General features: G+C 42.6%; 1 protein-coding gene and 1 pseudogene across 1 annotated transcript; one reads left to right on the top strand and one right to left on the bottom strand.

Moving 5' to 3' along the window:
- The first annotated feature begins 3,157 nt into the window (after nucleotides 1–3,157).
- On the top strand, nucleotides 3,158–3,612 carry LOC111590621 (uncharacterized; annotated as a pseudogene).
- Nucleotides 3,613–7,744: 4,132 nt separating this feature from the next.
- Nucleotides 7,745–9,292, bottom strand: LOC100284431 (harpin-induced protein). The gene has a single exon (NM_001157326.2). It carries the CDS (start codon nucleotides 8,646–8,648, stop codon nucleotides 7,998–8,000), a length of 651 nt encoding a protein of 216 aa, NP_001150798.1. The 5' UTR covers nucleotides 8,649–9,292; the 3' UTR covers nucleotides 7,745–7,997.
- Nucleotides 9,293–11,746: the final 2,454 nt, after the last annotated feature.

An 11,746-nucleotide genomic window follows, 5' to 3' on the forward strand; every position in this document is an offset into this window, starting at 1 on the left:
TATGACTCAAGAATTATAAATTTAGCACCGCCGTTATTTCTTAGCACTTGGAGCATGCCATTTGATGTGGAATTTTAAATCCGCTGTGCTTTTATACTTTTATGCTCGTAAGATCTGTGCTTCTCATGTCTGTAGAAATACTGTGTACATACTAGGAGCAAACTTGTTAGAATATTAGTTTGTTTTGTCATTAATCACCAAAACCCTCAATTAGGGTTGATTGCACTTATAGTCTAAGTGCTAGAAATAGGAAAAGAAAGAATTGCAAAAGACTTGGCTGTGTGCAGCCAAAGTCCAGCTCGGCCTGGCACACCGGACTGTCCGGTGCGCCAGGCTGTCTCCGATGAAAAGGCCGCTCTCGGGAAAAGTTTGGCGGCGTACGACTATAATTCATCGGACTGTCTGGTGGTGCACCGGACTGTCCGGTGAGCCAACGGTCGCCAGCGCAACGGTCGGCCGCGCAATCCATGGGCGACGCGTGGCCCGCGCTAACGGTCGGCAAGGGGCACCGGACTGTCTGGTGTGCACCGGACAGTGTCCGGTGCACCAACCGGCCCGAAGCTGCAACGGTCATCTGCGCCAGAAAAGGAAGGAGATCGGCACCGGACCGTCTACAGTGATTGTCCTGTGGCGCACCGGACTGTCCGGTGCGCCACTCGACAGAAGGCAAGGATAGCATTCCTTGTTGATCTTCAACGGCTCCTAGCTGCCTTGGGGCTATAAAAGGGACCCCTAGGCGCATGGAGAAGTTACCCAAGCTTACAAGAAACATTCTAAGACTCCATGACTCCAACTTCACGCATTCGATTCTTTGAGATAGTGACTTGAGCTCCATTTGAGTTGTGAACTCCGTGCGTTGTGTTTTGAGCTCAAGTTGTGACTTGTGTGCGTGATTGTGCTGTGGATTTGAGTCTTGTGTGTGTTGTTCTCCCCTCCCTTACTTCTGTGCTTCTTTTGTGATCATCATTGTAAGGGCGAGAGGCTCCAAGTTGTGGAGATTCCTCGCAAACGGGAGAAAGACTAAGAAAGGAAAAATCGTGGTATTCATGTTGATAATCGGATCACTTGAAAGGGGTTGAGTGCAACCCTCGTCCATTGGGACACCACAACGTGGAAGTAGGCAAGTGTTACTTGGCCGAACCACGGGATAAAATCGCGTGTCTCTTGTGTGCTTTCTCTTTGATTGTCTGTGTTCACAAGAGCTCGTTTCAAGCTACTTAGTCGTTCTAACTTTCATAACTAAGTTTCGTGGCTATTAGTGTTGAATTTTACAGGATCACCTATTCACCCCCCCCCCTCTAGGTGCTCTCACTCATATAATTTCAATCGATATCTCTCTTGATATGCACTAAGTTAAAAGGAGAATTCATGATACATTCATGCAATTTGTGATCTACTTGATATATAATAATAATGACTTAGAAAAGGATCACTAGTTGTAGAACCCTCAATTGTGCAAAATATTTCCATACACTGTCTTGAATATAGGTCTTAAGTAACTAAGACTAAGGACAAAGCACAATGCAGAGAGTATCTCTATGTGAAGGTACAAAAGGGTAAAACTACTTCCTCTCATTTACACATGTACCTAAATCTTCCTCTTATATGCATTACTTGCATATCTGGTATAAAAGGAAGAGAAATCATGTTTATGCATATCCCTGCTTCATACCTAGTTTAACCTCTCAAAAATTTCATTCCTACATTTATGCATTTTTGTTAAAACTAGGTGAAGTGATTTTATTGTCAAAGAGCTTAAAGCTTAACCTTGTAATGAGGATAAGCTACCTTTGTTCCAAAGGTGGAGGTTCCTTAAGTCTCTTTGAAATCCTTAGGTAATTGCTTAAAATGTTTCCAACATGCTTTCATAAGTGCATAGTCTGTCGTGAGCATCACACCTTTATTATGACACATTACACTTCACAGTTTCTATGTTATAGATATGTTCTCATTAACCTAATTATGTGCTCTTGGCATTTAATGCCAAAATCTGTATTCCTCTCAAGGCACATATTTAGGGGGAGCAATCTATATTATATAGAATTGTTTAAGCTTAATTGACATATCCTTTTACCATGTCTCTTTCCTTTGGTACTTTTGCATATTTCCTATTTCTCTTGTGCCAAGGCTAAGACTAATATGTTTCCATAAGTATCTTGTGTATTAAGTCTTAGACTGAAGGGGAAATGGAGTATTCGGCAAAGACATCGCTTCCACTCTACACCATCCGTATTAACTATCCTTTTGCTGGTATTCCGCCATCTCTCAAAATCGGTATAATCGTCACTCATATTCATTTGTACGATTGGGGAGAAAGTAAGAAGAGCTCTAAAGACTTCGTTTTTGGCGATTAATGCCAAAGGGGAGAGAGTATTAGCCCAAAGCAAAAGGACCGCACCACCACGCCAATTTCAAAATATTTCGAAACAAAGGGTTTTAATATTTTCAATTGGTATCTTTCAAATTAGTATTCCTCTAAGAAATTCTATCTCAATTGATATCTATATTTTAAAGAGGAGTTTTTCAAAACTTAGTATCTAAAATATTTGATCTTCTTTCAAATGGTAAAAACCCTCTTGAACACTAAGAGGAGAATTTCATTAAGGGGGAGTTTTGTTTAGTCAAAGGAAAAGCATTTGAAACAGGGGAGAAAATTTCAAATCTTGAAAATGCTTCTCGAAATCTTATTCATATACCTTTGACTATTTGCAAAAATACTTTGAAAAAGAATTTCCAAAAACATTTGCAAAAAACAAAACAAGTGGTGCAAGCGTGGTCCAAAATGTTAGAAGAAAGAAAGCAATCCATGCATATTTAATGAAAGTATAAATTGGTTTAATTCCAAGCAACCTTTGCACTTACCTTATGCAAACTAGTTCAATTCTGCACTTATATATTTGTTTTGGTTTGTGTTGACATCAATCACCAAAAAGGGGGAGATTGAAAGGGAAATAGGGTCAAACCTTTTCCTAAATGATTTTGGTGGTTGAATTACCCAACATTAATAATTGGACTAACTAGTTTGCTCTAGATTATACATTCTACAGGTGCCAAAGGTTCAACACAAACCAATAAAAAGAACAAGTTAGGGTTCAAAAGAAAGGAGCAAAAAGGAAACCAAAGTGTCCCCTGGTTTGGCGCACCGGACTGTCTGGTGTGCCAACGGACAGTGTCCGGTGCACCAGGGGCCGTACACTCCAAACTCTTCAGCTTCGGGTTTTCCAGGCGCAGCTCCGCTATAATTCACTGGACTGTCCGGTGTACCACCGGACTGTCCGGTGCACCAGCAGAGCAACGGTTATCTGCGCGCAAAGGTCGACTCTAACGGATGAACAGTGCATCACAGTAACGCGACAGAAGTCAGAGCAGAAGGTTAGAGGGGCACCAGACTGTCCGATGTCGCATTAGGACAAAGCCTCCAACGGTCGACCAGCTCCAAGACCTAACGACAGGGTGACGTGGCGGCGCACCGGACACTGTTCGGTGGCGCACCGGACTGTCCGGTGCGCCCATCGCCAGCAGACTTCACCAACGGCTACAATTTGGTTGGTGGCTATAAATACCACCCCAACCGACCACTTCAATGTGTGGGAGCCCAAGCAACATTCCAAGTCATATTGTTGACATATCCAAGCCCTCCCAACCACCTCTATTCATTGATCCATCCTATACATAAGATTTAGACCACTACAACCAACACAAGTGCCACAAAAGAGAGATCAAGCAAAAGAGAGATTCTCGTGTGAGTTTAGCAATAGAGCCTTGTGAGAATCATTGTGAGAAAGTGTGTGCTACATCTTGTGATCATTCGCGCGTGGAGTTTTGACTCCCATTGAACTTCCTTCAAAGTTTTGGAGGCTTGTAAAGCTAGCAAGAGACACCTAAGAGTGTGGTGATCCTTGCGGGGGTCTTAAGTGATCCTTGAGAAGAAGAAGAGCTCGCCGGTCTTGGTGATCGGTGGAGAGAGGGAAAGGGTTGAAAAAGACCCGTCCTTAGTGGACTCCTCAACGGGGACTAGGCCTTCGAGGGCCGAACCTCGGTAAAACAAATCACCCATGTCTCTTGTGTTTATTACTTGTGATTTGTTTGTTCTCTCCCTTTCTAAGTTATGTTGCGCTACTCTTTGCTAATATTATTTTGTGTTGCTTCAAGTTAAGTTTACATTTAGAGAAGCAACTCCTTGCAAGAAAGAACTTGTGCTTCTCCTCTTCTTATCTAAGCCCTCTTGCATTATTCTCCACAAACATTTCTAGTAGTATTGCTATTGATTAAATTCCGCACTCTTTGAAAACAATACTCGTTGCAAACAAATGATTTAGTTTTATACTCCGATAATTGTGAATCTTGTTCTAACCACTAATCAAGGGATCTAGTTTGGATTTAGAATTATAATTTTCAGGTTTCGCCTATCCACCCCCCTCTAGGCGACTTTCACAAAGAGAAGAAAGATTAGAAAACTGAGCCAGATAAAGGCAGACACAAGAAACATACTCTCTTGAGGTCCAAGTTATAAGTCGTTTAAGACAACGATACGGTCTCCAAAATATAGATTTTACCAATATTTTTTGTAAATTACAAATGAACTCTTAATATATTTATACTTTTGTGAAAGTATTTTTTAGGTTTCAAAACTAAATAACAAAATAGTTATTTATAGTCAAAGTTTTACAAGTTTGTCTCAAACTTTGTCCAAAATGCCTCATAATTTGGACCTAAAAGGAGTAAGATGGATCATCAATTCACGACGGTAGTCAAGCAGGAGGGTCAGCGATGATCTTTCTCCCATAACCAAGATGAGTTTTAGAAGATTATGGAGGGACATTGCATTTATCATCCAAATATCCACCATAAAGACCAAGGATTGCTTTCACTTCAGGGATCCACCGAGAAGGTCCTCAAGCCGCTTGAACCCAAGCCAAAGAGGCCTGAGCCAAACGCTTATGAGTCTAAGGGGAAGCAGAAGCTTACATAGAGAGAGAGGTGTTCATCGTGGAACCGACGACCCTAGAATTCCTCTAATGATCTGAAGTGTCGATCACTTTTGACTAGTCTGATCACCTAGACCATGACCATGCCTAAGGTGCTACTCATCTTTGGTCCAACGATAGGTGTTGTGAGGTTGTGTTAAGGCCTTATTGATGGCAGTAGTTGTTGAACATCCTCTTCGCCAAGACTTTCAAAAGGATGGGACTTCCCAAGTTGACTCTTAAGCCAAGTTTAGTGCCCTTCTATGGCATTATCTTAGGGATGTTCACATTTCCTTTGGGGCACATCACCTTGCTCATCACATGTGGCACTTAAGACCACTTCTACATCAATTACATGCAGTTCTTTGTGGCAGACATCGGCATGCTGCAGTCCAGATGGTGTGCTCAGTGGGCGTAAGATTTATACTGGTTTGGGCTGAACGTCTCTACATCCAGTCTTTGTTGGCTCGCGCTATCGACACCTTGTTGCTCAATGCTCGTAGTAGGGGTTACAAGCGGGTGTGTGAGAGAGAGAGGAGCTCCCAAGTCTCTTATGTGTGGCTAGACCTAAAGACTACAGGACTAGTGCTCTCTACTCAGCCTTGGGCGTCATGGTGGTTCGCTCCTTGACTCCTTCGGGATCTTCTCGTCTTGTGGTCGACGTGTTTGTATGCATGTGTTCGTATCTGTGTTCTGGCTGACCTCCTCCCTTTTTATAGGCTAAGGTGAGGGTCGACTACCAGTAGCTTCTCAAGGAAGGAGCTAATGTGCCGTGGTAAAATGAGACGTTCTACCTTGGTAAAGTTGTGTTTTCCGTATGTGTCTCGGTCGTCTGGGCTATCCTGGTTACGCTCTTTATGACGGGCGGTGTGGGCGGCAAGGAGCTCTGACACCATCATTGCCACTTTTATGCCATGACGACCCTTGGCCTACATAGCCTGGGTCTCGACACAGCTTGTCGTGTTGCGGGTCCTATAGGCGACCAGTGCACTCAGGCCTAGGCTCGATAGGTCATGAGTGGGCCACAGACCTAAGGGTTGTAGGTCATGAGTAGAAGGTGGACCGACCCTCCCTCTGTTACATCCAAACAATAGATTTATATTGCAACTCATTTTCAATACTAGATAGATTTGCTATTGGATCTAATTGAGGATGAAAATGGATACTTATTCGGATACCAATTTTTTGATTGCGAACATTAGAATATAAAATCTGTAATACAAATTTGTATTCTTTTTTTAGCACTGCGCATGTAAAGATAAATAAAAACCTCAATTTTATCATATATCTTCTCAAATAATAGATATATACAGAATCAAATATAGATATCAATATTTTTTTTACGTTTTTGGTTGTAGGGAGCAAATGACACAAAATAATTTATGCAAAATTCTGTTCATAGTTTGTAATAATGTACTTATAACATAAGAAAAATTCATTACCAAATTTAATACATACACATTTTAAAATATTAAATCTATACTATACTTAAAGCACCAGTTTCAACGGTCGTCGTGTGTCATTTTTTACAAATAACCCCTCACATCTATTTCAAATTAATCCGCTGCACGTCTATATGGCCTGCTAACTGTGTCGGGCCAGCCCGTTAGCCCGTCGATTCATTTAATTAAATCAGCGTAATGACACCCGACACGGGATAGATGCACGCGGGCCACAACTATGGCACAGGCACGTCATGCCGGCCTGCTAACTGTATCGGGCCAGTCCGTTAGCCCGTCGATCCATTTAATTAAATCAGCGTAAAATATTAAAAAAACGGTGCAGGAGATGGGGTTCGAACCCATGCGTTGATGGAAGAAGGGCAGGAGACATTGGGTGAAGCTGTCTAACCAGTAGAACATCACGCTAAGATGTTTTTAATATTAAATATAAATTGTATGTATGTATATACGTTTTTTTGTAAAATAAAAAAAATAATCGTGTCAGGCCGAGGCTACAGCCCAAGCACGACACGATGTTCTTGGCTCTTGCAAGCATTAGGTCGTTTCTGAGACCACATTGGCACAATGGAATACATGGTGTTTGAGGTTGCTGAATTGAATGGAACAGCAATGATTTGTCACACTAACAGCAAAATAAAGGTTATTTATTGGTTTTAAACGTTAGTAATTGCTACGAAGTAGCATAATTTATATGGAGCGCATCCAGTTTTTATTTATGCCTGACTTTAGCATCACTCCATATTTTGATATATCTTTTTTTATAAGTTTGACTTCATGGGACTTATTTTAGAAACTTGATCTCACAAACTTTCTCTTATTTGGTCTCTGTATGATGGAATTATGTCATTTTATAATCTCTGTTCATTCAGTCAATCATTGTGAACTCTCTTATAATCGCTCACTTCATTGGCCGTGTTGTACCAAAACATATTTGCATTGAGTAAACAATAACATCAGTTAGCCAAATCAAAAAAATATATTATACAGAGAGCGGAGACAATCAATAAAAAATCTTGAAATTTTTTAATGGATAGTTTACGTGGGTATTGTTGTAAGCCGTCGCAACGCACGGGCAACCGACTAGTTTGTTTTAACCATTCAGATATCCACTTTCATCCTCCTAATTCGATTTTAACCTCTCTAGTATCTTCATCCAAACACACTCAGAGTAGACAGATGCGGTTCGGTTCAGTTGACTGCACGAAGGTTCCTTCCAACGCAACAGCACCCAGCTGGACTGGAGCTCAACAAGTATTGCCCAGATTACAACCACAATCGCTTAGAAAGAGGATCACAGACAATTGACAGTGTATCCATAGTTGCAAATTTCCAGAAATTTCTGCACATCCAATTGAACTTCTCCACTCCTACAAATACTCTTCAAAGCACACACAAGTACACAACACTACAACAGCTATCAATCTCTTGGAAAAAGAGAAGCAAGAAGAGGAACAAATCTCCTCCTGTCTTGAAGAAACAATCAGTTAATTACACATGAAGAAAAGAAAGAAACGAAAGCCACCCAACGGAGCTAGCCAGGCCACCAATGGAGCCGGAGCTGAGTCAGCTAGCACCCGGACTTCTTGGCCCGGAGGATAGTGCACTTGGTCCGCTGGAACGCGGTGGCGGCGACGTCGGGGTCGACGAGCTGCAGCTGGAGCGGGCAGACGACGACGAGCGGGCACTTGGCGGACCGGCCCTTGTACTGGAGCACCGTGTCCAGCCGCATCTCCACGCCGAAGCTGCCCGTGTCGTTCTCCGCCCGGAACTCGCCCACCCCGGGCCTGGTCAGCTTGATGGGCTTGCCCACGCCGCCGACTCTCACGCTCAGCGTCGCCGTCTTCCGCGCCTTGTGCTTGAACCCCGGCACGGACGCGGAGTCATCGAAGCGGGTGCCGTTGAAGGAGAAGGTCACGGCGAGCGCGCCGTACTCGATGGCCCGGTACATGTTGGGATTCCGGAGCGACACCGTGGCGGTGACGTTGAAGGAGATGGTGGAGTTGGACGCCGGGTCGGCGGGCGCCAGCGCGAACCGCTGCAGCACGGCGTCGTCGGCCGTGGCCTTGGGCGGGAACACCACGCCGAAGGCGAGCACCAGGACGGTGATGAGGCCTCCCACGACGACGATGGCGGCGGCCCAGATGGCGAGCTGCGTCCAGCTGCAGTCGTCACAGCAGCCGTCGCCCTTGCCGCCGCACCAGCCCTCCCAGAACGCCATGGCCGCCCGCGCTGCTCGGGTGTGGGGGTGGTCGGGTGGGGGACGCGGATCTTGCGGGCCTCTGGCTGGCTATCCAAGGCAACGGTGCTGCTTGGTGTTGAGAGAATCAATCGCCCTGCCTGCCACTCACCGATTGTTATTGTTGAAGAACGAATAAAAGAGGGAGGGCCAGCCGGCCAGGGGACGACGACCAAGACTTGGTTGGGGTCATCGCCGGACAAGGGACACGGAGGAAGGTCACACTCGGGGAAATCAGCCACCCACCAATCCGAAATCTTGGAGAAATGGAAGGGCATTGCAAGTGAAATTAATCAGGATTCAGGAGACGGGTTGTGTCGCTGGACGGAGATGCTGCTCCACTTCCACCGGCCGCCGGCCGCTGGTTGGTGAGCTGGTGCACTTTACTGGGGGGAGAGCGCGCCAGCGCCCGTGCCAAATCGGGTACAGTACTTAAGGCTTCTTTGGTTTGTGTCTAACTGTGCCCCACTTTGCCTAAGGTTAGTCGTTCGAATTGAATAACTAACCTTAGGCAGAAAAGTTAGGCAAAATGTGGCAATTGAGGCAACGAACCAAACATGCCTTTACTCCGTTACAAAATTAGTTGTCGTTCTCGAAAAATCAACAATGTTTAACTTTAAGCAAATATTTATATATTTATAATAAATAATTAGTATTATTAGATAGATATTTAAATCTATTTTTATAGTAAAATTATTTAGAGATACAAATGATGCTAATATTTTTGATAAATCTAGTTAAACTTAAGAAAGTTTGACCAGCACAAATATAATATTATAGTGACAAATATTTTAGGACGGAGGGAATATAGCTTAACTCTATTAGTTTTTTTCTTGAATTTTATAAAAACAACTTTTTCCTGAAGCTATAACAGGAAAAGGCACAAGAGTCTCTTACAATCGATGATGGGAGCTGGTAACAATCACCAATATCCAGTCGATGATCCTATGAACGTTGGGTCGTCTAGAAGATGACAATCACTAAGAGTAATAAGAGAATGACTAGTCACTAGTCTAAGCCACTCAACTAGTGTCACAAGATATAAGAATTATATCCAATGCACTAGAAGCTCTCTAATCTCATCCAAATGATGATCCAAGGGATGCAAATGAGTGGAGTGTGTTTCTTAGCTCTCAAGAGATGTACGCAAGTGAATTGGGTGGTAAGATGCTAGTCAAGGCTGGCTACAAGGTCTATTTCTAGACCTCGAAGAAATCAAATCATTACCTTCTTGAGGAGTAGATTTTGGGGGCATCAGGCACATTCAATGTATCTCTGATAGCTATAATTACAATGACTCTAAACTAGTCGTTATTGTATGTTAGGTATCTGGTTCACACACCGAACACATTTTGTGCATGTTATAGCTAATATACCGAATTACAAGCTCTCTGAGTTCCCTGTCTGATGCCGCATTTGGTGTCAACACCAGACATGTTAAGTGTATGATGGAACCATTTTACAGGTACTCTAAGAGTGTGTTTGGTTGGATGTACAAGGATGGATGGAAGGGGGCGGCTAAAGTTTCTATAGTGTTTGGATGAGAGTCACATGTAGACGAGGTAAACACCGGAGTATTTTTTGGCGGCGTGATCCCAGAAAATCGAGAGGATGGTGTTGTCCTCGCCTATCCTACTTTAAACTCAAACCAAACACATCCTAAGTTATGTCCGATGCCAACACCGGACACAGACACATCCAGTGACCTACCCTGCCTTGAAACTCGTACCACCTAGTGAGACCAATCTAGTACTGTGGTGCATACCGGATAGCTTTATGCTCCGCTAAAACTGTGCAGTGTGTTAGAGAAAAAAATTTAGAAAGGAAGAAAAGTGTCTCAAGGCAACCTCCATGCGTATGCTCAAGACACACTAGTCATTCATTAAGGTGTTTAGTTTAAAAAATGAGTTAGTCCATCATTTTTTTACTCCTAATTTTTTATTTGGTTTGTGTAATGGAATGAGTCGATCTGTCACCATCACATTCCTCATAGTTAGTTAGTACTAACGAGAATAGGATCATCCCACTAAATTTATAGGGTGTTTGGTTTGAGTAATGAGCTAGTCCATTTTCTCACTCCTCACTATTTTTGTTTGGTTTGTGGAATAGAATGAGTTGATTCATCACCATCTCATTCTTAGTACTAATATAAAGAATTGAGTTATCCCACTAAATTTGGGGAATGAACCTATGATGCACCACCTTAATTTGGATGAAGTGATTCCTCAAACCAAACACTCTGTTAAGGAATAAACTCATGATGTGTCACCTCGTTTTAAATGAGTGATTATTCAAACCAAACACCTATTAAGGAATGGACTCATGATGGGTCACCTTGTTTTAAATGGAGTGATTACTCAAACCAAACACTCCTAAGTCTTCGAGACAAATCTTTCAAAAGGGTAAGTTTTTTAGGTGCCAAAAGATTTGAGGTTGGTTTGAGAATTGTTAGAGATGTCTTATTAATCTTGCTAAACATTGTGGGTCAAGGAAATGTTCTCTGTACTCTTAGAAATGCTCTAAAAACCATTACAAAACTCACCCACACCCTCTAAACTAAAAATAAATAAACTAAATATACTACTCAGTCACAGGTAGCCACGCAATCAGCGATCCAACAAAGCCTTTTTTCTCTCCTTCAAAACGAACTGAAAATGGATGAAGTTTTTTTTACTGGCTCGCCTCAAGTCACTACCGGGCTCAGGCTCCTCTCGACACCTTACAGAAACTCCAACAAAGTGGTCTATAAAAATATCCTATAATTTAAAAATAAGTATATTTTATAGAATTTAGAGTAACAATAAACATTCTCCAACATTAAAGACCCAATCTAGATTATATGACAGTCCACTACGGTGTAGTATATTTAAGGCACTTGAGAAAGTGCTCTATAAATTTTTAACCAATTTTTTTTGAAATGATACAATATTGAAGTAGTTTTTCCTAAAAAAAGTCTACATTTTAATTTGAGACACTAGTTTGAGACATTATTAGAGATGCTCTTAGCGTTGGAACTGTTTGGAGCCCTCCAAACCAGCCCCAAACAATAAAAACAAGGCATTAAGCAACACAGCAGTCCA

The sequence above is a fragment of the Zea mays genome, chromosome 1 (genome assembly GCF_902167145.1).
Source record: "Zea mays cultivar B73 chromosome 1, Zm-B73-REFERENCE-NAM-5.0, whole genome shotgun sequence".
NCBI classification, from domain to species: Eukaryota; Viridiplantae; Streptophyta; class Magnoliopsida; order Poales; family Poaceae; genus Zea; species Zea mays.